This window comes from Hypomesus nipponensis, chromosome 26, assembly GCF_054491055.1.
Source record: "Hypomesus nipponensis isolate SF chromosome 26, ASM5449105v1, whole genome shotgun sequence".
NCBI lineage: Eukaryota > Metazoa > Chordata > Actinopteri > Osmeriformes > Osmeridae > Hypomesus > Hypomesus nipponensis.
Genome location: NC_140386.1, coordinates 251,055 through 277,789, shown reverse-complemented (window position 1 = coordinate 277,789; position 26,735 = coordinate 251,055). Strand labels below are relative to the sequence as shown.

Sequence of the window (26,735 nt, the reverse complement as noted above, 5' to 3'; positions counted from 1 at the left end):
ACAATGATTGTTGTCTTGTTTCTCCTGGGGAACAATATGTGAGGGTAAAATTTCAGTAGCAACACATTGGCTGGTAAAGGTCTGGTTGTGGTTGTTGTGGATTTGTTGCATTGATGGTGTAGTAAGTAACAAATGATGCCTCTCTAAGTGCAGAAGTACATAGGCCTTCTGCACTGAGAGAGGCATCTTATTTCAGATTAAGATAGTTTTGATATCAATCCACCTTTTCTTATTCAAAACCGCACTGATATGTCATTTTAAAGGTGACATGACATGAAAACTTCATTTTATGAGGTTATTTAACATTAATATGAGTTCCCCTACCCTGCCTTTGGTCCCCCAGTGGCTAGAATTTTCGATAGGTTTAATCAAAGCCCTGGGTGTTCTTCTCCGCCTTTGACAAAATGAAGGCTTAAACGCTCTGTTTGAAAATCTCCTCCAAGTGACGTAGATACGAGAAAGGTTACCTCCCCTCTCTCTGTTTTGCCCGCCCAGATCATCTGGCCCGCCCATTAGAAACTGAGCTACAGTACCACCGTGCAAGGGCAAGTGCGATATCGGTTTTTCCTGGAGAGATCATGGCAAGCAAACAAACGAAGCACAACAGTTGCTCAGTGCTTGGATGTACAAATGCAAGCTCAAATCTTTATTTAATTCCTTCATCCGAGCCTCTGCACAACCAATATCTCAATTTTATTTTCGCTGGAAATGCGCCGACACAACTTCCCAAAGTTTTGCATGTCTGCGCCAAACATTTCAGCCACTACTGTTTCCTCAACTTGAGCCAACACAAAGCTGGCCTTGCTGAAATTAAATTCTGGATCATTACTAAATCTCCTTGGTCAAGCTACAAAACTTGGACAAGTAAGTTAACTAACGCTATATAATTGTGTTGCTTTACTGTACATTGTTACCTACCCTTAGAATGTGGCTGTAACATTAGCTCTGCAGCTAACAGCTGAGTGAGTTACTGTTGCTAACGTACAAACCCTGTAACGCCATTGTTGTACACTTCTTTGTTATTTGGATAACCGTTATGCTGTTGGAGTTATGGCGTGCGCGATATAAAATTATTATGAGCGTGCACCTCTGCAAACCAGGGTGATCAGATGAGAAGGGGCAAATTCGAAGCATTTTACAGCAACGGGGCTACGAGCCAGCTGAGTTACTGTCGCTAATGTAAAGGTAGATGGCATCAAGTGTGTGTGTGAATACAAACGCTGTAACGCCAGTGTTGTACACTTCTTTGTTATTTGGATAACCGTTCTGCTGTTGGTGTTATGGCTCGCGATATCCGCCTTTCTCCACATTGAAATGAATGAGTGTGCACCTCTGCAAACCAGGGTGATCAGAAGAGAATGGCTAAATTTGAGGCATCTTACAGCAACGGGGGCTATGAGCCATTGCGATACATCCGTTGTAAACATTAGCGCATGTTGCCGCCCCTCTCCTCCTCATTAGCATTTAAAGCTACAGACACAGAAACAGCGCGTTCTGAGGAAAGCTGATTGTGGGACTACTTGTAGTGGCTATAATTCTGCACCATGGCTGAATTTCGGGAAAGAGACTTCAGATACAGTATTAGGGGACCACTAAGGCCTATATAAAAGCATCCAAAAACAGCATGTCATGTCACCTTTAAACATTTGTGGTTTTCTGGGATATAGTCTAGACTATATTGCTGGTGTCAAATTCCCTTTTGTGCTCAATTTTTTATTCACATTACATTTATTTAGTTATTGCTACAGTTTTGTGCATGATCAAGATTGATTCATTTTTCAACATGGTTGTTTTCACTACAAATAACTTTTGTATATTCAATCTAGGCAAGAAATATTGATGATGGATGATGACAATCAACACCACTGTGGATCAATCAAATAAAAAGTGGAAGTTTTGAAGATCTTTGTAGATCTGTCATTAAATGTAATGGGCTGCTAGCGTTTTTTTCTGTAAATATATAAAATGTCAATATATCCTTCCACTGCAACCAATATTTTGTTTCTGTCTTGTAAGAATTATAAGGAGAATATTTATGTTACCTTAACAGTGGCTAATGGCATTACTAACAAAGTCAGTAGTTGCAGAGGATGATAATAAGCATCTGATGTGTCTGTCATGGTCTAATAATTACAGGTGGGGTAAGTCTTAAAAATATATATATATATCTAAGGGTACAGGTGGTCCAACTCAATTCCACTTGCATTGCTAAAAACCTAACAAATTATAGTTAGGCTGGTTTATATTTTGATTATTGGAAAACCATTATGATAAAAAACAAAACACATTTAACAAAAACAAAAAAAATACTTCTGAAAATATTGGTGATTGTCAATCAAGCATACAAACAGGAAGACAAACAAATATGTAGACTTTTTAACATTCCCTTCTCATCAAGCTGAAAAATTTAGAGATTCAATGCCCATATTAAACATTGTAATCAAGGAAAACGTTTTCCTGGTAATAAATGCCTAATAGAAGTCTTAAAATAACAATTAGCCTCAAAATAAAAAGTGGGATGATTATAAATTCCATTCAGGAGAGCGGCTTAGCTTTAAGCTGGGGAGGGTGGCAGAGGGATCTAGGGGAGTCATGCGGTTTGGGGATGGGGGGGCTGCAGTCTTTGCAATCAGTGTTAAATAGAGCAGTTTTGTGCCTGTGTGATTGTCAAGTGGGCCATTACTCGCTGATAAGGGCACTTTTTCCCAACGTTGTTCTGATTGGACCGAGCATGTCGCACCCCCTCGCATGCTGTCCCAATGCAATCAGGCCCTTCTTACACTGCCATTTTCACTGCAGTGATTTCTCCTGAATCCCTCATCGGCCCCCAGCCAACACCAGGCCCCCTTAAGTCTCAACGAGTACCCATTTACAGCAAGGAGAAAAGGTCACGTCAAACTCGTTGTGTCAATTGTAAACCACCCCAATTTGTACTCATTTCAATGAAACAAATGAGTAGTTGCAACCCCAAAGTAAGCAAAGGTTGAGCCTATGTGGAAGTAGCAAATTATTGGATTTTAGGATACTCATTTGTGCAAATGGTTACTGTTTATCCTAATGATTTTGCCCCAAATCTCATTTGGCTGCAGGTGGTGGATTGTAATCCATTTACAAAATATGAAGGATTCAAGAAACAACGCTCTTTTATAAATACTAATTATGTTGAAATTCTTTAAAAAAAGGTTATTGATGCTGTCATATAATACTTGAATGAAAACAGTCACAAATGTTGAGATGAATATACGCTAAAGGGGAAATTCAATACAACAGATCGTAACACATTGTTTTAGTACCCATGCTGATCTGAAATATCAATTGATGGCTGTACAATTGTTTTGTATTTATTACATATTGTATCCCCAGACTAAACAGGGCCAGAATTTCGTTAGCTTGATAAACTAGCTGGGCAATGGCTCCAAACTGTCTTTTCATAATTTTCTCGAGATTTTCAGGTAAATATTGTTACTTTCCATCCAAGTGCTGGAGTTGCTACAGTATAACACAACTATTGTTATGTCAAAGTGCTGTTTGGAACCTTAAATGTACATTTGGGACACTTTTCTCCAAAACAACCTCAAAGTGTGCATTGTTGGTTCAGGGTTCATTCTGTCCCAAATGGGATTCTCCATTGAACCTCATGAAAATGGTTCTACAAGTGTTCATCTATTGTCCCAAATGGTCCCATTTAGCATTCATTTTTGGTATGAGAAGAGTGAAGCAGAGTAGATGGAATTTCAACTCTATTTACCAGGTTCAAGGAGTTCATTTATTAATTGAGCTTACTTACTGTACAAGCATGGCACATTCAAGGAGCAAACATTCATGTTGTGATGTACAAAAGTAGCAAAACAAGTTTGGATTCAAGTATGTTGATAGTTACCCTTTACCTTATCTCTGTTGTTTTTGTCTGGTCTTCAGTGTGATTCTGTGCGATACATTCGGAATCTCGCTCTACTCCCTCACAAAGTCAACACAACGTCAAATAGAGTTTTCAAACCCTTGCAACACTCATTACGCTCCATGAACTGAATCTGTGTCTTCGCAGTGCCGATCTGACCTGGGATGTGAGACACACGAGCATCCTGCCAAGTCTACGGGTAATTTTAACTCTGCCTTACTCTCATCATATTTATGGGTCACAGGGGTTGCCTCACATACCTCTATTATACATCAAAAAGTGTCTGCTACAGTGCACAATGTTTGAGATGAGTTGTCTGATAAGCTCTATTCATTGCCAGAGGGTGGAACAAGAAACATAGCGATGGATGCACGCTATTTCCCAGTGCAGCAGCACTCTCCAATGTGGTCTGGCTCCTGCCAGTGTGAGCTGCTACCCCTTTGCAGAGAACCTCCCAAGATACTGACAATGTGTGTGTGTGTGTGTGCATGAGACACCGAGACTGAGTGTTCATTAAGAGAAAGAGTGAAAGACAGACTGACAGACACACCGACAGACACACCGACAGACACACCGACAGACCGACAGACAGATACACAGACATACCGACAGACAGACAGAGAGAGATTGTACTCAGCCTTTTTTATAGTTAACACAATATAAACTAAAATTAACAGCAGATTTTTTATAATCCTCTCCACTATTTATGATGATGTTGGCAGGCTGATTTTACATTTCCATTGAACTGAGGTTCATAAAAAGACACGTCCAGTGGACGGGGGCATTCAAAGAAACTACCACTAAACAAATTAAGAAACGTTTCAGCGTCAATAAAAATAAACATCCGTTAAAAAAGATAGGCCAATTTATTAATTAATCTACTTTGTTATTACCGTAAAACTTTGTAGTCTGCACTGTTAAGCAAATGCCAATCATTTTTTTTCAATAAAGTAGGCCTAGAATTTAAATAATAATAAAAAAAAATCCATGCACAATGGAAAAAACGAAAATGTTTACCTTAGTATCGAAAATGTTGAAACATAAAATGCAACTACGTTTGGATACGTTTCTAATAACATTTTGCTTGGCCTTCGACAGAAAAATATATAAGACTGGAAGGGAGGCGCGGCCAAAGGAGACTGGAAAATATATATGTTCCGCCCCCGAGAAAACAAACCTACTTAAGAAGCTGAGAGTTGAGGACAAAACATCTCTCAGTAGTCTTTATTTGTTTATGGTTTGTGAGTGTTCCTATTATTTACTATTTGTATTCAATCTGTGTCGATCTTTATAGGCTTCACTGAAGACTTATTTGCATTTGAAATGCACTGGAAAAGTGAGCAAAAACTGGATTGCTGCAATGTTGATGAGAATGAAAATGGATCCACATTATTGTCAAATGATGGGGTAAGTACATTGATTCTGTATGCAATCCAATGCAAAAATGTTAGGTGATGATTGTCTCTTTTTTACAGTATGAGTTTGATTGGGCTAGAGATTCGTGAGAATCGTTGTTATAAAATGTTTTCACGCGATTGTAGCAGCCTACAAGTCTGAAAATTATAACCTCCGACCGGAAAGGCCAAACTGTTCGTTTAATGTTTCCACAATTTCAAGAAATAACTAAAAAATTACTCCTTCTAAATTTTCAGCGATTAAACCTCAAGTAGTTAATGAGACCTCTTCACCTTTTGGTTGTCCCGGCCGGGCGTTTCTATCAAACTTAGTCTTTTAATTGCTGTCATTAAATAAATCAATTCCTATTCCCTGCGACCTCTCGCACAGGTTTTGATTGGCATGTGAATTGATGGGAGGAGGAGGGTGAACCTCTGTGCAGGCAGTCTTAAATCACAGATGTAGATCTCAAGAACATAATGCACATTGGATAACTATTACTTCAAGTGCTGCCTGTGTTTGTAAGTAATGACTGTCTATCGTTTTAAATGCCATTTTGGGGGGTCGTTGGGGTTGTCATGGTGAGACGTAAAGGGGGTGATATTTATGTGATATCAGAAGGGTTTAAAGGCGCCTGGCAGAGTTTGACAGACCAAACCCTCTAGCCCTCAAATTGCTCGCCGACATGTGTGAAGATTGCAAAGGGGACGCAGAAGTTATGGAAAGAGAAGTCAGGAGAGAAAATCGAATGGTAAAACTATTGATAGCTAAAGCTCTATATTTCCTCACAGACATGCAATCGCTTGATGGATTATGCCTTTGGGATTTATAAATAGCGTACACTGGACCAACACTATTAAAACATTATGCCCGTTCGTTTGAATAGATGTGCATTTAATCAAATTTGTTTTTTAGAGTGCAACTGGAATTGAAAGTTCTGCTAAATTGCAAAATGTTATTTATATGTTACGTGCATTGGATTCGGTCGCATGCATAATTTTGGTGGTATATGCTCCCCCATTCAGGACACATCGGTGGAAGTTTTGTATGAGGATTCGTGCTCCCGTGGCTCATCGTCCTTGTCGCTGCAGGCGATGGCATCTGCACCACTTTTGGGTAGAACTGTTTGTGCGAGCTGCAATGAGGAAATTGTGGATAAATATTTGCTAAAGGTAAAATACAATAGGCCTACCCATCGTAGGTCAGCATATCGGAGTGCTCATGATCCTATGGTTTATTAATCTCTTGTAGCGTTTGGTAATTTGAGTTTGCAGGTAGCATGTGCACCATGACATGAATGAATGCGTTTAAAAACGTATGTTGTGTCTTTTCATTTAGGTTAACGACTTGTGCTGGCATGTGCGTTGTCTCTCCTGTAGCGTTTGCCAGGCATCGCTTGGCAGTCATACCAGTTGCTACATCAAAGAAAAAGAGGTCTTCTGCAAACTTGACTACTTTAGGTAGGTTATACGTAAAGCCCCAAGCAGAATACATTCGAAACCGCATGCCCAATAGGTACAATTATTTAATTTAGCTTTGGAATGTATCAATAGGAAAAAAGTTAAGTAATTATTTTCTTTGGCAAAGCGAAATGAAATGATGCTTTTTTCCTCCTCTTCTCATTGGTGGACTATATAGGCCTAGGCCTACTTTGTCATCATTTACAATGCAATTCGTAAGCATTTTTTCTTAGCTATGCAACCAAGTAGGCCTACCGGCTTCCAATATTACTACCTAATTTCAAAAAAACGTTATCTTCATTGTAGAAGATATGGCACCTGGTGCGCCTGCTGCGGCCGCAACATTCACTCCACAGACTGGGTCCGTCGGGCTAAGGGGAACGTGTATCACCTTGCGTGCTTCGCCTGTTTCTCCTGTAAGAGGCAGCTGTCCACGGGAGAGGAGTTTGCGCTGGTCGAGGAGAAGGTCCTTTGCCGTGTCCACTACGACTGCATGCTGGACAACCTGAAACGCGCTGTTGAAAAAGGTAAGCAGCGAGCGAGGGTATAGCTACCTACCTACCTATTCAGTTCGATAAATATGCCTTCTAATTTATGCCGTTATGACATGGAAAGACATATAAAGATTACATACAGAATAAAATGCTTGTCAACTCAAATCATAAGACAGAGCACATAATAATGCTACAACAATTGATTGTCAGGCCGCTTTGGATCTTTTTGTGTATATATCAATAACTAATAAGAGGAAGCAATTATAATAGGCCTAGGCCTATATGTTTATTGGATGTTTTCAGCTGTTTTTGTTTTGGTTAGGGTAAGCAATGAGTGTAGTCTACAATTTCTGATTGTACTTTTTACTAATATCTGAAAGCCATACAATACACAGTTTGTCTTGTTGGGAACAGAAACTGAACAAATAACTGTAATTCTGCATCTAGTCTATCCAGCATCCCAAATACTATGTATGTTTAAGTCTTCAACATTGGTCAGGAAAAGGTAAAGAAACAACACAAATGCAATTTCAGGAACTGGTGTTAATGTTGAAGGGGCAATGCCCACTGAGCAGGAAGTGAACCAGCCAAAGCCTTCAAAGAGAGCACGCACTAGCTTCACTGCAGACCAATTGCAGGTGAACGCCACTGTCCCGTCAATGTATGATGTTGTGTGTTGTGTGCTTGTCTTCTTGCAACATTGTAATAATTGTCAAATAATTGCATAGTGGTTGTAGTTAAATGTAATGTATCATTGTTAAAACATAGTAATAACATACTTAAGTATTGCTTTTAAGAATAAGATAAATAAATCACAATATTCTACACAATATAGGCTACCACAATATATAAGTAGTAGCTAAATTAGCACAGAACAAATAGAATGTCTACTTTTTATTCTTTCCCATCCTCATTTACCCCTTAACAACACCTCCAGATAATGCAAACCCAGTTTGCCCAGGACAACAACCCAGATGCCCAGACTTTGCAGAAGCTGGCTGAGCAGACAGGCCTGAGCAGGAGAGTGATACAGGTTAGTAATGAATGAAAATATAGTCCTGTTATAACTTAATGACATTTTTTTAAGAAAAAGAAGAATATCAGAAGAATATTAGTTATATTATTTCAGCTGTATTTCTATTTTTTTTACAAACATATTTCACAAACAAAGTTGTACTGGCCTGATTTACAAATACGTAAAAAAAAATGTTTTCTTCTATTTTTTCACATTATTCATAGAAACAGTTTGAGACAGGAAAGCAGATAAAGATAGGGAAAAACATGCAGGATATGGCCTGGACCAGAATCAAACCTATCCTGTGTTAAGGCCTTACCCATTAGTGGTACCACCGGGGTGCCCCCAAGGTATTCAATTTTAGTCTGTGGTAAATACTGTAGTATTCCTGCTATTTTACAGGTGTGGTTCCAGAACTGCCGTGCGCGCCATAAGAAGCATGTGAGCCCCAATCACTCCTCCTCCAGCACGTTGACCTCACTGCAGGCCGGACGCCTCTCCCAGCCCACCCCAACCCCCGAGGAGCTACAGTACACAGCCTACGGGGGGCCTGAAGGCCCCATGCTTTCTGCACTCCACTCCTTCATAGACGGTAAGCAGGGCACCAGAACATTACAGTTATTACACTACTATTATTACTGAGCTGCGGGAGAACATTGTAAGATTTCTGAGCATTCTAGATGTGTCCTTGAAGGGGAACCAAGATTGAACATTAAGCTAGTTTTTTTGTTGTTGCACCCTTTGGAGTGTTCTTGTAAACTGGTTGTACAGTAATCTGTCTGTACTAATGCTAGCCTTCCATCTCCACAGTGCACTCCCCTCCGTCTATGCTGTTCCAACCCCTGCTGCCCCCTCACACCATGACCTCTCTGCCTGTGTCCCATGCTTGAGCCACACACACGCACACAAATCCTCAGGCACGACCAGGGATTCACAATGTCCTGACTCCTCCCAAGCACAGACATACGGTAGAAGTCCTCACTATTATTCTGTTGGTTTCGTATTGTTACGGTCATGATTACTAGATAAATCACTATTTCTTATCCAAACATACAAACTAAAATTCATTATATATAGTTTGACATTGTGTATGGCCATGGGTTGAGATATCTGTGTAAAGAAAGAAAGAAAGAAAGACATGTAAGCTGAAAGTATTGGGGAGGTTCAATGTGACATTGTGGATGTGTTCCTTTGTGTACTTATTACAAGGTGCCACAACTCAACTTCATGACAATCACTAATTCGAGCATTGAGAACATTCTGTATTATCATTGATAAATATTGAAAACTTATAATGCATTTGAACTTAAATTATCATATGTATATGCATTTAATTTATGGATGTTTATTTATTTGGTTATTTATTAATTTATTTATTGGATGTACTGTATGTGTGATACCTGTTTAGAAAATAAATGTTGAATGCATTTTTTAATGATTCTCCTCCCATAAAAAAACATACAGCAATCAAATACTGTACATAAAGACTGCAAGTGTGGTGTCAAAACACTTTTTTTTGCAAGCATCAGTTTGTTACAAATACTTTTTCATAACAACAGCTGTTTATTACAACATTTGAAAAAAATTAAGTTACATACAAGCACTTGCGATACAAAAAGTCCAGAAGAAAGGTGACATCTTAGAATACATTACAATATATTCAAATGACCTGTAACAATTAGTGCAGTGCCATAAAAAATCTAGGTACAACATTTTTTGGTTAACACTTTAAACAATAATCTTTGTCTCTACAGTACATGACTGAGGTGAAACAAAATAATTAAGTTCACAGAGGGGGGGGGGGGGGGACGGACGGACCACTATGTACTTCAATGTTATCTGATTTCTGTATCTCAAGGAAGGGTCAGAGCAACAGTACAGTACATATCAACAGTGGGGTATATAAAAAACTAAACTAGAAAACACTAACATGCATAATTAATTCACTGAAATTAAGTTATCAATATATATGAAAATCGAAATAAAAACAACACCATGTGGACCACTGTTAAGCTGTAATACATTTGTGCATAAATTGTTTTGGGAACTTGCCGACAAAAATTGACAAAGTGGGAATGGTGCATTCAAAGACAGGAAATTAATTTTGCATATAGGAAACTATGACACTGACATTAACACTCAATATCCTTCTATTTAACTACACATGGTGTTAAAAATGAATCTGTCCACTTCAGTATTTGATTCTATCCAGTGAAACATCAAGCAAATTATTTCCTTTCAACACAATTAAACATTTCACATGCTTGTAAAAAAGCATATAAGGCACTTATGAAACACTTTAATTGTAATGCTATTACATACTCATAGTACAGTGATAAATTAGAGATGAATAACGGACACTGCACATTTCTCAATATGAGAAAATAAAATGATCTTGTGGGCTATAATCATACATGGCAAGTACAAGCATTTAACAATCAACCATAATCAACTCTTAGTTTCTTGACACAATACTATAATCAGGGATTCTTAAAATTGCACAACCTTGTGGACCACCATTAATCTGGGAAAAGCATGAAATCCAGTCTGGCAGAAATCACTCACCCTTTCTGACAACTTTTGTGCTGTGCATACCAGGCCATACCAACTAATTCATGCATTATTTGGCCCCAACAATATACATTTCTACCAGTGTGGCACGCAGTCTTTAGCTCACACTTACCAAAAGAGAACTCCCAAAAAGCACCGATGAAACCACATATTTAGTTTATTCTTAGATTCATAACATCTCCAAAGTATTCCTGGTTTTCTCTTCAGTCTTCTTAGGTCATTATTTAAACCAGCCAACTCTTACCCCTTCTCTCCTTCACTCTACCTTTTCTCTTTTCTTCTGCTGTTCTTTTTGTTGAGTATGTTTCTTAAGGTACTGCTCATGTAGAAGGGGCGGGCAGCAGTGCCGTTGTTGACCTCCAAATCCACCACTAGGGAAGGGAGAGCTTGTTTAACACACTTACACATCCAAAACGCATCAACAGTACATTTTAATACTCTGGCAATATGGTCAAAAATAAAACACTAGGAGACTGGGTAAGATTAAGATACAAGGAAAATTGAACTATGTTCTATTTCAAACATTTTAATTTTATTTTAAAAAGAGACCACACTTTTCATTTGATTCATTGATACAAAAACACTGCTGTACAAAAAAAGATCAACACTGAACAGCCTCCAGACGGTTGTGGGTTACCTTGTCATAAAAACAGCACTACGCTGGAACTATTCAATAGAAAAGTTACCAAAAATCAAATGGCTTTGACATCCTTTTTTATAAACAGTATTCCAAAGGTTCTCAGGTTAGATCCAAAACCATGGAATAAAAGGAGGAATACATCTTCATGAAGAACTAGGCACATTTACAAGCCACTGCATTCAGAACTCAAGATAGTGACCCCAGCACTATTCAAGTTTAATTCCTCGCTAAAGCATAACATGTCTTCAGAAATGTAACACATACATTGTCTCTGTCTCTTTTCAGTGTATAAATAAGGAACCTGTCGGCCTTCTAAAAACACCAACAGAGTTTGCCACCTAAGAAAATAGGTAGGAAATGTGTCAAAGTCTTATAACTTGCATGTGAGTTTCAAGCTGTGTTTATCACAGTTAGTTGTCACAGTTAGGGTGGGTGAAAAGCACCTATCAAAATAATGGTGGCTATCAGATGAAATCATGCAAGACAAAAGCTATCGCAGTTATTTTCCAATACAGTACATGAAACTATGCAACAAAGACAGCTGTGCCACAAGGGGGTGCCCTTGTATCAACTTCAAATCCTGCAACTCCGAACTATTACAGTCTGCCAATAGCCATTAATTGCATCCGTAAAATAGAGATCTCTTTTTGCAGTTTGTGTCTGATGTTTGTGTCGTTGGGCTAATGTCAATTGAACACCCATCACACACACACACACAATTCCTTTTATTTCTGTAGACACACAAATTAATCTACGCACACACACGCACACGCACACGCAAACACACACACACACACACACACAGTGTGCTGCAATGCTCTTGGTAAGGCAGAGATCAGCAGTCCAAAGAAGGTTAAAAGGAACTGATGCACAGAACTGATGCACAGCACAACAAAAGGCCAGTAACAGATGGAGAAGGTGAACAGAGCCTTTTCATTGACGCCAAATCTCACTCCATTCCAAGGAACTAAAACATTTCCTTTTCAGAAGACTGAGTCCAGCCTAGAGACGCCTTCCTCTTGAAGGGTTCACACACAATCCACAGACAGTCAAGTGTGAATGTGTACAAGTCTATTAATAAGTGAATGGAGGGGTATCAAGAGCCAGTGTATAGCTTAGCTCCCTGGTCTCCCCTGCGCAGGATCTTGTGTAAGCCAGGGGACATATAGAAAGGCTTGGCGGAGGAGCCATCGTTCCTCTCCAGGTCTTCACCTGGACCAGGCCAGCGGGGGAGGAGAAGCATAGCCGCGGAGCAGAGGAGGGTGAGCAGCACATAGAGAAAAGGAAGGAGGATGAAAAAAGAGGAGAGAACAGGAGTCAGCAGAGTCAAAATGACGAAGCTTAAGCAGGAAAGTCAGTTAGTGCTGGGAGTAAATCTTTTTGGTTCAAGTCGGCTAGAACCACATGCGTATGCATTTCAGCGAGTGATTAATCTTTGAATAGTCTGTATCCAAGGTCATGCCTATCATGCATAGAGTCAAGGGCTCTAACTATTCACGAGACAAAAATTCTGCCAGTAGGGACCAACGTCATACTGTAAAAGTACAGTCAATTGACAGTAATTGTACATTAAGTAAATAGTGTACTTACAAAAGCAGAGGAACAAGGTGTCCACACACATGGCATAGACATTAAAAAAGCCATGTGCAATCATGTAGGATCCAAATATCACCGTCTGCAAATGAGAAAAGTCAGTGCCAGTCAGTAGTGAGGATCAAAACGAACAATCCATAGCTGTGAAAGTATTACTTCTTACCAGTAAGGGGACCCAGTAGTAATTCAAAGACGGCACCTCCTCTTGAATTACTGGTATCTTACGAGTGAAAAAGAAGAATGCTAGGACACCTGAAAATAGGACACAGATCAAATGTTCATTAGGGACTTTCAAGACCTTCGAAATAACAAATGGGACAGATGCTAAGAGTTGTGAGAATCTGAACTCACATGCCATCCCAACATACAGTATCTAATCATTCTCATGCCTATGTGTTCATCAATTGAATGCATTTCTCGCATTAATCAAAATATGATTATTACTGTACATATACCTTGTCTATGCATACATTCCTTTACTCTTTACAGTGCATCCGGAAAGTATTCACAGAGCTTCACTTTTTCCACATTTATGTTACAGCCTTATTCCAAAATGGGTTCAATTAATATTTTCCTCAGAATTCTACACACAATAACCCATAATGACGAAGTGAAAAGAAATGGTTTAATACGTTTTATAGATTAGCAAAAATTAAGAACGAAAATATAACATGTACATAAATATTCACAGCCTTTGCGCAATACTTTGTTGAAGCACCTTTAGCAGCAATTACACCCTCAACTATTTTTGAGAAAGATGCTACAAGCTTGTTGATGCTACAAGACATATTAGATAGTACAAATTCAAGACAAAATCAATGTATTCATTCAAGATCTATAAGGTGCAGTTGTCTGATACACTCAAGTTGAGCATCTCAGAGGACTGGACATTGAATACAGGAAATCAATGGAGTTAAATGGTATAACAATATGGGAGGGTGGGTGGACGATTAGCTAGCCTTCGCAAGCACAGAAAAGGGAAACCGCATTATAGATAGCTTTTTTTTAGGTTTTAGATAGGGCTCCTAGAAATGTACTCAATGTTCCATGTCCTCATGAGCTCGGTGGTGTGTTTCCTCCAGACAAGACGCTTGGCATTCAGGCCAAAGAGTTCAATCTTTGTTTCATCAGACTAGATCATTTTGTTTTTCATGGTCTGAGAGTCCTACAGGTGCCTTTTGGCAAACTCCAGACGGGCTGTCATGTGTTTTTTTCTGAGGAGTGGCTTCCATCTGGCCACTCTACCATATAGGCCTGCAGAGATGGTTGTCCTTCTGGAAGATTCTCCTCTGGAAGGTTCTCCTCTTCACAGAGCAACGCTGGAGCTCTGTCAGAGTGACCAAGAACTCCTTAGTCACCTCCCTGACTAAGGCCCTTCTCCCCCGATCGCTCAGTTTGGCTGGGCGAACCTTGTGATTCCAGGCTTCTTCAATTTACGGATGACGGACGCCACTGGGCTCATCAGGACCTTCAATGCTGCGGACATTTTTCTGTACCTTTCCCCAGATCTGTGTCTCAATACAATACTGTCTCGGAGGTCTACAGACAATTCCATGGACTTCATGGTTTGGTTTGTGCTCTGACATGCACTATTAACTGTGGGACCTTATATGGACAGGTGTGTGCCTTTCCAAATCATGTCCAAGCAACTGAATTAACCATCGTGAACTCCAATCAAGTTGTAGAAACATCTCAAGGTTGATCAGTGTAAACAGGATGCAACTGAGCTCAATTTTGAGTGTCATGGCAAAGGCTGTGAATACATATGTACGTGATTTTTTTAAATAGATTTACAAAAATATCATTATTCGGTATTGTGTGTAGACTTTTGAGGGAAAAAAATAATTTTATCAATTTTGGAATACGCCTGTAACATAACACCAGTGCCGCCGCTCCCATAACGCGCACTACGCGCTGTGCGTAGGGCACCAAGTCCTGAGGGGGCACCAAAAATTTGCCAACTGAAAAATCATCATAGTTATTATAATTATAATGCCGATATTATTTCAGTAGGCCTATATAAATATTACAACAGGCAAAACAAGAGATATGTTTAATTGCTCAAAAAACGTTACGATGGTGCCCCCCCCCACCCCCACCCCCACCCCACAAAAAAACAAATACACACTCAACTTTCCAAGCTCGCCGTGGGTGCCCTTTTCTATCTCAGTGGCCTGACGAACTTTGACAGTAGGCTAGGTAAACTTTTCGAAAATGGCCTCAAAAAGACAACAGGAGTCAGGGGCAGAAAAATAAATAAACTGCAAGATGATGCCCGTGCATCACTTTCAGGTAAGTCCATGTTTAATTATTGTTAAATACGGGAAATATGCTGCTAACGTATAGTTAGCCTATGCATACACCTCGAACTAGCTGACGTTATTGCTAATTTTAGCACACTCAAATATGTTAGGTGCAAACTAAATTTAGATTTTACTGTTAAACAATATCTATGCATTTGAAATAACTGACGCCAGCTAGATGTTACTTTACTGTACATTCTATGATGCTTTTATATTCGATTGATCAAATAGTTTTTAAATGAGTAATAAAGGTGGAGAGCTCCTTGGCTGCATGCTTTCAGTTTTAAATGTTTATAATTAATTTGGAAAACCATGCTAAGAAACGTAAGGGTGGGGCTGAAAAATTAAGAGACAAAAATACATCATGCACTCAAATAAAGGCCCCAAAATTGCGCGCTCGCATTAACTCCGTAACCAGCATCATATCAAACACAGAATGAGGATGCATTGACAGGGCAGCTGTGGTGGTGGTGGGGGGGGGGGCATCATAAAGGAATTATGCGTAGGGCACCAAAATAGCTAGCGGCAGCACTGCATAACACCATGTGGAATAAGTGGCCTGGGAATACTTTCTGGATGCACTGTATTGTACTATTCATTTATTTTAAATTTCCTAAAATGACAAAATGTAAATGAAGGGTTGTGATGACTGGAATAATCAGCCCATTCTTTGGGGCAGATATCTCCTACCCAAGTAATGTCACAAAACCGGTACTCCGGTACCAAGTCGGTACTCAAGCAAAGAAAAACTGTACGATACTAGGATTTCTGAAGTTACCATTGTACTATGCACCGGGTCTACCCGGTACCTATTCAGATTCGGACGCTGGCAAGGGAGTGTTGCCAAAACAGCTCACCAGAAGTTGCAAGTGGCTCTCTGAAAAGTCGTGATTAGTTTTTGAGAGTTTGGGATGTATATTTATGCTTTGTGCTTGTAGCGCGACCAACATTTAAAGAGCCCCATGAAGTGTGTTGAATCCACTCTTTCTACTTCTTATAAATTATGTTCAAGTCAAGATTTATATTTTTGAGTTCTACAAATGATCTGTAAGTCATCTGCTGAGTTTGCTTAATGTCTACACTCAGTCCACACAATTATTTTGCCTATACACCTACATGGATTGTGATTATCAATGTCCAGTTGTAGTCATAAGTAGGCTACAGCCTGAGATATTGTAGGTGACTGTTACTGTCAACAAACAAAAGTTTTGTTGAGTAACCTTTTTTAGTATTTTGCTTTGGTATCTAAAATGGTATTGAGTACCGTGAAATGTCACTGGTATTGGTACATGTGGTTGGTACATACTGACATTTTGGTACTTTGACAGCACTACCCATAAATACCATATACAGTATAAAACACATGTTAAACTGAAAGACACTGAGAGAATGTTGATTGAGTCTTCTTAATCAGCACACCTACAGACTGAGGAAAGGAAACTCACCCACACTTCCTGAAATAAGCAGTTTTCCCAAGAAGAGTAAAAAGTCTGTCACCTTGTCCAGGACAGCCACCCTGCAGACGAGAGAAAAGCCAGAATGGAGGAGAATCCCAGAGACCAGGAGAAGAACACTGTTTGACCCAGACAAACAGTGACTGAGCAACAGAGACACACCCAGGTTCACTTGACAGATGAAAGGCACAGACAGTCTTACCTCACAACGTTCCTCATCAGCAGAAAGAAAGCATCCTTGGCTGAAGTGCAAAAGTTCTTCCCATATATTGCTATCTAAAAGATAACAAGTATGAGTAATGTTAAAAGTACAATAGGTACGATTTTTTCCCCATCCCCTATAAACATGTAAGCTAATGAGGCTCTCTAAGAGTAGTTTATAAACACAGACAGTTCAGTGCCAGTGGAATGACTATTTATAATTTGAAGTAGACCATTCCTTTCCCACCATTTATGTTCCAGCAATCCTGTTCCAGCCAATCGCCTACTGCGAGGCGTGTATTCCTCCTTGGCTTATTACTAAAGACCACTGTCAACCAAGCTCAAGGAAAGTGCGGAAGTGGACCCATTATCGTTTGGCTAGCTCTCGATGCTTGTCAGGAATTTTACGAAAATGTAGATAAAATACAAATAAAAAATGTGATGTCACTACATTGTATTAAAACATTCAAGCTTAAAAATCAAACCCTTTTTTTTTCCTTTTGGTAGTTAACCAACAGCTTTTAAGAGAGAAATGTCAAGTTTGACGCTACGCAAGACATATACTACACATAGGGTTTGAGGGCATGTATATATACTTAAATATCAACGTAACAGGTGTATACATATCAGTGAGTTACGGTACTTTCATTCATTGCTGCAGCCAATCTTCAACAATTTAACGGAAGGAACGGTCTTGGCCGATACTGGGGTCTGGAACGTTGGAGTTTGAATGGCCGATAATGGGTCCCCCCTCCATTTACCTCTTGGAGCTTTAATTTGTAGGCAAATTCAAATCCAACATGCTTGAATATGTGCAAGAGACGTGACTATACTGGAAGCAAACCTGTACTATTTAGTGTCTGAAAAAAGCAATCAAGCCTTTATTCACCATGATGTAGGCGTTCCTGTTCATAAACTTTATGAAATGCTCCAGGCACCAGAAGCAGCATTTGAGGCAGCAGAGGAAGAACCGTGCGAATGCATTGTGAGCGCCTGGGAAGACATCATCATCATCATATCACCATTGTTGTCAAGAAGATTAATGTTTATCCTCACATTACAAAGCTACAGTACATTCAGGGTCCGTTCTCGCTTTCCAATCAGCTGATAGGTGGCACAACCACGTTCCGTCAGCTGATAAGAGTAGAAAGCGGGGATAAAAGGAACCAGCCCCCAAACAATATGAATCCACCCGAGAGGCAGTGGAACATGTTTGTGTTCCAGGCTGACGCAACATATACAGGAGATCGAGAGAACCTCCGTGTACGTTCCCTCCCATAGGAAGAACATGTATTCTGGTTCCTTTTTTGTTTTAACTTTTTGTAAAATTGTTTGATGTATGAAGCCTTCTTAAATTATATGAGGCTCCCCGCAGTGCTTGGTGGTTGCTACAATATAGAACAACTGACTTTAATACTAAATCCCCCAAATCATTGGTTGAGAAAAGCTTTATTTTCTTCCTTTTTCCTATTAATGTGTTCGTAGAGTAGCATACCTTTAAGTTTGTGATCCAGGTACTCCAAAACTATGCGGAACATTTGGACCACAGCCAGGATCAGAGAACCAAAAGCCAGGGAACCTGTGTGATAGCTGTAACAAACACACACAACATGCACGCGCACACAAACACGCAAATGTAAATGTACGCACAGCCCCTGCAAACTACACCAGTACAGAGATAGTCCTGCACACATCATAAAACCCCAACCCAACTCATTGTATTTGTTTAAACCCCATAACTGTACTGTGCCAGGGCGCCTGTTCACTGACCGTATGGCTCTGCTGAAGGAGGAGAAAAGGGGACAGGTGGGGATGTCGTTGGGCTTCTTCAGGGCCCAATAATAGGAGGCAAAAGCCCCGGCCAGAGTGCACTGGCCCAGGGCGATGGTGAAGTTGACCAGCCACAGAAACACCAGCAGGTTGCACAACTGCAGCACGAAGATGTAGCGATGGTAGAGGCTCTCCCCTCCGTAGAAGGCAAATGTGCACTGGGAGCCTGGGCATACCTTGGTGACATTGGTCTGGCTAAATGTCTGATGGCAGACCAGAGAAGTGTGGTTGTTATCGGGTTTCATTTACAGGGTTCAATACAGTGAGGGTACAGTTATCTTTCGAAGCAACATGCTTCATTTGAACTGTTCTGTTTGATCAAATTTAGCAGTCATTTGAAATCATTCCTAATACTTATCTGTTCCGTGTTTAGGATAGCCTATTACAATGCAACTACAAGGCTAAATGTAAACATCTTAAATCCACTCAACACTGTAGACCAACACAATATTTGGTTTAGGCCACAATGTAACATAGAACGTAGAGCTGACCTCTGGATCACAAGTGAGGTTGGAGTACATGCAGTTGGACTGCGTGGACATGACTTTGTAGACTGCGTCTCCAGAAGATGCCAAAAAGCTAGGGGTAAAACTGTTAAGGGCTGTAGCACTGGAAAATATAACAACAATGCATACTATACAGTATTGTCAAAGTAACTTGTCTTACTGAAACATATTTGCAAGAAACAGACAGCAAAGCCATGACATACAGTATTGCTACACTATTGGGGATGAAATTATGCAATAACATATTTGAAGTGAGTTAAATTCTGCTTCAACTAGTATTCATTTCAACACCTTTGTGAACAAGGTTCCAAGGGTTTGAGTGTTGCATAGTGTCAACCCAAGTTTTGGCTTTTGATGAAGCTGTCACTTAATTGGAATTGAATTACTCAGTAGCCCTGACCATAGATAACATCTAGTGCATTCATTTCAGAATGTCCAATCATCATTAGTAAACCTTATGTGAGCCTGCTTTGCATATCAAAACATACGACTGAAGAGAATTTAGCCTGGACACAAAACATTTTACACAAACCATGCAACATCTCCACCCCGTGGTGTGAAATAAACAAATAGCGTTGACCTAAAGTATTCCAAACCGAGGGAAGACTTTTCTTCCATAGTAGCAACATTTGGGATGGTACTGTATGCACATGTTTGACAGGATACACTGCTGTGACAGCCCAGTAGGCTATGCAGATGGCCAGCAGCACAAAGGTGATGATCGGGTAGAACAGGGTGGACATAATATAGCCAATTGCCCTTGGAAAAAAAACAGAAGGAAACAGTTAAAAAAGAGCGATAAAACAAGGTAGTTGGAGAATTGGCCTATGTAAAAAGAAAAAAACATATGAGAATTTTGTTTATATGGAAGGATGGATAGTTAGATTATTTTAGGGCACTCACTTGCTTCCCTCCTTCAGAAGTGCGATGGCAATACGTACTCTCCTCCTTAGAAATATAAGTATTATCACAATGACCACCTCAATGACTGACAAGGAGATCACTGTAAATAAACACAAGAGAAAACAAAAGTTTGACAATAGAAAAAGCAAAATCAGGCTACACCTCTACATAAAGAAAAGTAAAGTAAATAAAAATGGATTCAAAAACTTTATTGACAACTTGATTCACGGCACTATATATCTTCAGAATTACTATAGAGGGTTTTCACCGACGTCACATTCTGGGCAGTAACCCGGATGCGCGGGCATTGTGGAGGCACTCAGTGTAAATAACTGAACGGAGTAAAATGGAGTATTATGCGCTTTTGATACTTTAAGTGAATGTAGCCATGTCCAAACAACCGAAAAGCTCATCAAAACACGGCCAAGATGCAAAGGCATATAGGGAAGGACTTGGACCACAAGAAAATGCGCGACATTTCGAGAAATTACGATTTATTGGCGGTGTAGATCCCTACGAGTTAGCTCCCTCTTGGATCCGTGACGACCCAGTGATTCTTCCTTCAGTTGCATATCCCATTATAGTCAACTACCTGGTTTTCTCGCAGAGCCCATACACAGCGGAAGACCTTAAATCCTACAAAGGTTTGGAGGCCTATAACCAGATGGTGTGTGGATGGGTGAGGGAGACTCAGTACCAAGTTATCAACAACCGTTATGTTGTAAGTAAGTAATGCAATAATGTCTTTAACATACCTAACCTTAACTGTATGATATCATTGCGATACTCAAGGTGTAGCCAAGTGACTCTCAATCCTGTTTTTTCCCTGGTAGATCTTTGTTGAGCATTGCCAACCACAAGCGCCTCCTTTACATTGATAATCTCTGACATTCCTCTCCCTGGTTTTTAATAACTTTTGGAAGTCGATAATATTGCAAATGTTTTTCCTGATCCGTCCAAACTGTCCAATCGGTACAACCTGAAACACGGCAATAATTAACCATTTTCCTTGACAACGTTGGGTATATACTTCAGTGCCTGTGCTTTGTTGTGATGCAGAGTGCCTCCAATATGGCGACTTCCGGTCTGATGACGCGCCGTGAAAACCCTCTATTGAAGGTTACCTAAAGCAGTGGTCTTCAACCCTGCTTCTCAGGGCCCACTGTCCTGTATGTTATAGATGTTTCTCTGCTCAAACACATCTGATTCAAATGGGTTGTTATTTGGCTTCTGGAGAGCTTGATGTCAACCCCTTCATTTAAATCAGGTGTGTTGAAGCAGGGAAACATCTAAAAGGACAGTGGGCCCTGAGCACCAGGGTTGGAGACCATTGCTCTAGGTAACCTTCAATAGTAATTCTGAAGATATATAGTGCTGTGAATCAAGTTTAAAGCATATAGAGCGTGCTCAGTGACTATGGAGGAATAAGGAAAAGGGTTTCACTCACTGAAGACCAGCCAGGTCTGACTAAGCTGTAGGTAAACCCTGAAGTCAGTTTGGAAACCAATATCTGAGACTGTGACATCTGCGTCTGGCTTCCCTCGCAATGTGCTGAACTCCCAATAGCAGTGCCAGATACCTAAAGGAAAGTATGTACAGGGTGGGGTTGGTAGTGAGGGGGGTTATAGATGGCGAGAGAGAAACAAAACAAAGAAATAGACAAAGGGGTGAAAAACATCAGGGCTTTATTAGCTCAAGTTCACCATGACAACAGAGGTGCTCAGCAGTGGGTGGGTGTGAGAAACAGCGAGATGTGAGAAGGTTTAGGCAATATCTCCCACATGCTTCTAAATACATGGATGTTCGGCATGTGTAGGTGTGCATTTAACACGTGGGCTGATATTTTTTGATGATATTTTTTTCAGAGACCACTTCGGGGATAATTGGCTCCGTTGTTGAGGTAGTTCTATGAGAAACCACTATGTGTCAGTATGGAGTGCTCTGCACAAAATATACTGACCGTAGCCCACAACAGCGATAACCCCAAAGATGATAAGCCACAGAAGCACACCAGCAGTGAATCGCAGCAACAGGATAAAGGCCAGGCTGACCACCATTGTTATAACTAGACCACTGTAAGAACACACACACAAACACACACATTTACATGTATTTGATTAGAAGACACATTCATCCAAAGCAGTGAATCACCGACAACTGGACAAAACACATTCTATGAGTTCATGAAATGTTGCAAATCTGTTAAGTGTTTCTTACATTAGAATCCAATACCAAGAACTGGCATAGTCCTCAAAGATCTTCATGCCAACCTCTTTGGCATCAAGCAGACTGGTAATGCCACTGGAAGAGGAAGGGGAAAGGAACAAGAGAGGAAGAAAGATAGAGAAGGATGAAAGCAAACAAAGAGAATTAGAGCAAATTTTTGTTTCGCTTGTCATGGCATTGTTTTTGGTTGACACAGCACACTGGGCATTTTTATAAGGGTTTTGCACAACTCACAGGCTGTGGGCAGAACTCCGTTATAAATGTGTCAATGTTAAACATTAGTATAGTAGCACTAGGAAGCAGCAATGTTTTTAAGGCAATGAGTCACTAGTCTAGGGCAGCAGCATAGACACCATAATGAAGGTTTACAAGGGAATTTATACAGTAGATGGGCTTGATCATTTGCAATGGGTCTCAAGTTTTGTCCACAGCACATTAACATGTTCAATACATGAAAGTAATAGGAAAAAAATATTAGAACTATACAGGATTATTCCTTCATCATAGTTCGGAAACATACGAAAGCCTTGGGCAATTCTAACACAAGACAGTTAGCCTCTACAGAGCTAGCCAAGTTTTATCAGCTAGCGTTTGCAACAGTCTAGAAGCAACCTTCCCCTGGCACAGTGCATGGTGTGCAGTACTCTTCTTGAGTAAATATTATAATATATAAGTGTATATATTATATACACTTATATATTAAAAAGTGGTATAGAATGATAGTAAAAAATAGTAATCCCAATGGAGTCTGACACATTAGTATTGAGGTTTGTGGCGTGGAAGAGAAAACCTGAGGTTGGTCAACATCTACATGTTTTGTTTATCCTCCAGAACACTACATTCACCAACAAGCTATCACATTCTACAAACACAAGGCGTATATGGAATTGGGCCTAGTTCATCCAATCTGTAGAAGAACTGTTGTTTTTAGCTGGACGACAGTGTAACATAAATAAAATGAGTTGTCCTATAAAACCAAATTAAAAAATGTTGCTTATTTTATACTTGACATAAATGATTTCAAAGGTTAAGAGTTGTCTCCGATTTAGAATGGCATGCTAGCCATAACAACAAGGATAGCATTGCCTGAGTTTAAACAACAACAGCACCAAAGGGCAAGTGACAACATTGGGACACAGGTACTGTACAACAACTAAGTGCCACAATACACAGAGGCACCATGGTGTCCTATGACTCAGGAATCTCTCTGTAGGTAGGTCAGACAGAGGACAGGGCCAGCATTTAAAGACCAGGCTGTAGAAAGCTGTTCAGGACATCGTTATGAAATGGACTTTGTTTCCACACCATCTCAAAGTCAGCCTCGACATTCAGAGATATTGGTAATCTCTTCTTTTAGAATAATGGTTGTTTATATTACATGGCCTTTAGAGTTATAGGTTGCCAACAAGACATTGCAAAGGAGCCTAGCTGAGGCTAGCTAAGGCTCTGGGGTACCAGGAAAGTCACTGATGCTTTTGGTTGCTGTGAAACCTATTGTTGATCCTGGCTGGTCTAACTACCTATTATTGTTTAGAAAGTCTTAAATTAATTAATTTATTTCACTGATCTGCATGAATAATCAATACATTTCAAATCCATCTAAAATGATTAGTTACTTAATGTCATGTCCAATCGGGGTATGTTCATGTTGTCTTATGATTGATTTATGTTAGCAAATGTTTTGACATAACTTTCCCTCGCCGTTTACATAGACGGTACTGTATGTTGCTCCAAATAAATGTGCTTGACTTATTGGTATGTGAAGCCCTCTGTGACATGCTTGCATGTAAAAAGGGCTATACAAATACATTTGATCTGATTGGTCTTTACTGGAACTGTGATTTGGGTTTGCGTTGTGTAATAAATCGGTGATGAAGAGGCTATTTAGGAGAAAGAGCATTGCAAAACTCCTCATCCAGACACCTCCTTCCAACACACCCATAACTTGTGAGTGTTAACCTTTGCAAACTTTGAAGAATCAATGCAAACATTCTTTTTGTGGCAAAAAAATTCAAATGAATGAAGAATGGGAATCAGTTAATGTTATTTTGGTGTGCAATATCTATCTAAATGTCATATTTGTCAATGAGTAAGCAATAGTCAAATGTCACTATCAAAAAGATAAAACATTATTTTACAGACTGATTGTTGTAGTGTGTCATACTATGAGTATATGAGAAAAGTAAATTAGTATCACATATATTTGAGATTTTCTGTCCTCTTTCCTGTCCATGTCTGAATTATTTCAGACATGGACAGGAACAGATTTCCCATGATGCACAGGTAGGAACGTTAGTTTGTGTCACACAGTGTCTAGTCTATGCAAAGGCAAGATTAAATGTTAAACAATCATTTTGAGACCTTTCCACTCCTTGCTGCACGGCGGTAACTTGGCTAGAAAATGAAATGCATTTGAGGAGGGTTATTCAGTATTCCTGATGTCAAAAAGCCATACAGAATGAGATCATTGCAAACTTATCATTGTGAGGGCAGATAACGACAGCTCATTGATCTAATAAAAGCATCGCCTGGGAAGTCTGTCTTAGCATATCCTCTCATGACTTCCACAAGAACATCTTTATTGGTAGTTGCATCAAAAAGCAAGATGTGGGCAATACAATAAAAGAAAATCTTATGGAAGTACCCAGCTAGACTTTGAGCTGCATTTCCATGCAAACATGCATAGATGGCTATCGGTGTGCTTGAATGATCCACACATAACTGGGCATGAGTGACATGCCCAGTTTTCCTACCCTGAAATAGCTGTCCAGCTCTCTCTGGTTGCAAAGGAGGATTCCCTATGACAACATGACAGTTTCAATACAAGGCCTCCACAAAGCCTTGACTGCTTTACGTACAGTTTACAGGCTCACCATTTGCTCTTGTACAACAACAACAACCCTATTGTATCAAATTTCTCCCACGTGGAGTTTACAGCACTGTGTTTAGATAAAAGTACAGTACAGTCTCACACAACTTACTTGGCAGCGTCTCTGAGATCGACAACACTCCTCGTTTTACCTAGTCCATCTTTGAAGATAGTCTTGTTGGCAACAGTTAGTGTTCCGTTCCTGGTGATGAAGTCAGGGAAACACCGCTGAAGGACTGGAACACAAATGCAGGACTTTCATTAGGTGTTGGGTGCGGTCACTGACTGAGAAACAATGACTAATCAGGGGAAAAAAATTCAATGCTCCTGGGGATTCACTCACATGGCCTGCTTGGCACTATCATGGATGGGCAGTCTTCATCTCGTAAGACTTGTGCTACTGGCTAGAAAGTAGAAGAACCAAACTATTTGAGTGACATTACAAATTCACTCGATGAAACGATGACATGTTCGGATTTGGGTGACTTCAGTTTGTGAGTCTCCGCTTATCTAAAAACACAATAAGGACTGTGGGTGTGCGTGTCTGAGAAACACTGTGTCATCATAGTACTGTAGTAGGAAGCCATGTCTGCTATCTACGTCACGCATGGCTCCGTATTCTGTCTTGGCTACTGAGTAGACCGAGTGAGGGGGGTGAATCGATGATTTAGCACAAAAAGGCCCGATGGTGTGATGGTCTGCTCCCACACAAACATGTCCGTGTCCACGGGCCATCTGACTTGTCATGCTAGAACGGATGACGAATGCACACCAGCGTCACAGCAGGTGTCTCTCTGCCAGTTATTTACAAAGTTAAGTACAGTCAATGACATCAGTTTGTGCCATCTGTGGATGAAATTATGCCTTTTTTCTGAATTCTACTCTCTATTTCCTATATATTTCACCAAACCTCTCCTGCATTGATATAGACAGTCTATTCAGTATAATTGTTTATAATAATAATGATGATAATGTATTTGTGTAGCAGATGCTTTTATCCAAAACGATATACGGAGGGGGATTTGAATTTGGAATCTCGGACAGTATGGTGTCTGTCAACCTAAGGTTGATCTTTGCATTAACCATGAGTAAGAACATTGTTACGACCCCCAGTCTGTGGTGTTCTGTGTTGTATTTGTGTGTGTTCCCTGCTGTACTGTCTGTTCCCCATAGGTGGCGCGACTCAAACCATCAACACCTATGCATGACTCCTCCTCTCCATAATCCGGTTCACCTGGTTCCTGTCGTCAACCATCCCTCCACCAGTATATATTGTGCCACTCTGTGTTTGTTTGGGGGGGGAATAAGTCGTTGGCTGTGTTGTGTGTGGGTAAGGCCTGCTTTGTGTTTCGTTGTGTGGATTCCCCTCTGTGCTAA

The 26,735-nt window shown here is 40.1% G+C and overlaps 2 protein-coding genes across 10 annotated transcripts in view; one reads left to right on the top strand and one right to left on the bottom strand.

The window, feature by feature from the left end:
* The first annotated feature begins 552 nt into the window (after positions 1 to 552).
* Positions 553 to 9,716, top strand: LOC146220918 (LIM/homeobox protein Lhx8). Of its 5 annotated transcripts, XM_084692525.1 has the most exons (10): positions 553 to 864; positions 4,046 to 4,097; positions 5,193 to 5,305; positions 6,319 to 6,465; positions 6,632 to 6,753; positions 7,060 to 7,280; positions 7,782 to 7,885; positions 8,185 to 8,280; positions 8,665 to 8,854; positions 9,073 to 9,716. In XM_084692525.1, exons 3-10 carry the CDS (start codon positions 5,222 to 5,224, stop codon positions 9,150 to 9,152), a joined length of 1,044 nt encoding a protein of 347 aa, XP_084548651.1. In that variant the 5' UTR covers positions 553 to 864; positions 4,046 to 4,097; positions 5,193 to 5,221; the 3' UTR covers positions 9,153 to 9,716. The 5 variants fall into 5 exon arrangements, with proteins under 5 accessions (XP_084548651.1, XP_084548649.1, XP_084548648.1 ...); XM_084692523.1 differs by lacking the exon at positions 4,046 to 4,097 and having other exon boundaries at positions 7,063 to 7,280; XM_084692522.1 differs by lacking the exon at positions 4,046 to 4,097.
* A 116-nt stretch (positions 9,717 to 9,832) lies between these two features.
* The window catches only part of slc44a5b (solute carrier family 44 member 5b), a 38,119-nt gene continuing 21,216 nt past the window's right edge, over positions 9,833 to 26,735 (bottom strand). The window contains exons 7-24 of one of the 5 annotated variants that reach the window (XM_084692511.1): positions 25,702 to 25,762; positions 25,471 to 25,594; positions 25,243 to 25,287; positions 24,851 to 24,883; positions 22,481 to 22,564; positions 22,224 to 22,336; positions 21,711 to 21,842; positions 20,264 to 20,363; positions 20,027 to 20,119; positions 19,346 to 19,433; positions 18,795 to 19,057; positions 18,520 to 18,614; positions 17,914 to 18,017; positions 17,026 to 17,099; positions 16,815 to 16,885; positions 13,230 to 13,318; positions 13,064 to 13,148; positions 9,833 to 11,204 (exon numbers count right to left, since the gene is read on the bottom strand). In XM_084692511.1, coding sequence (XP_084548637.1) covers positions 11,095 to 11,204; positions 13,064 to 13,148; positions 13,230 to 13,318; positions 16,815 to 16,885; positions 17,026 to 17,099; positions 17,914 to 18,017; positions 18,520 to 18,614; positions 18,795 to 19,057; positions 19,346 to 19,433; positions 20,027 to 20,119; positions 20,264 to 20,363; positions 21,711 to 21,842; positions 22,224 to 22,336; positions 22,481 to 22,564; positions 24,851 to 24,883; positions 25,243 to 25,287; positions 25,471 to 25,594; positions 25,702 to 25,762 — 1,764 coding nt within the window. In that variant the 3' untranslated portion in view covers positions 9,833 to 11,094. Of the gene's footprint in view, positions 11,205 to 11,311; positions 12,686 to 13,063; positions 13,149 to 13,229; positions 13,319 to 16,814; positions 16,886 to 17,025; positions 17,100 to 17,913; positions 18,018 to 18,519; positions 18,615 to 18,794; positions 19,058 to 19,345; positions 19,434 to 20,026; positions 20,120 to 20,263; positions 20,364 to 21,710; positions 21,843 to 22,223; positions 22,337 to 22,480; positions 22,565 to 24,850; positions 24,884 to 25,242; positions 25,288 to 25,470; positions 25,595 to 25,701; positions 25,763 to 26,735 lie in introns of those variants that run through there. The other 4 variants (XM_084692510.1, XM_084692512.1, XM_084692514.1 and 1 more) reach the window with 4 other exon arrangements.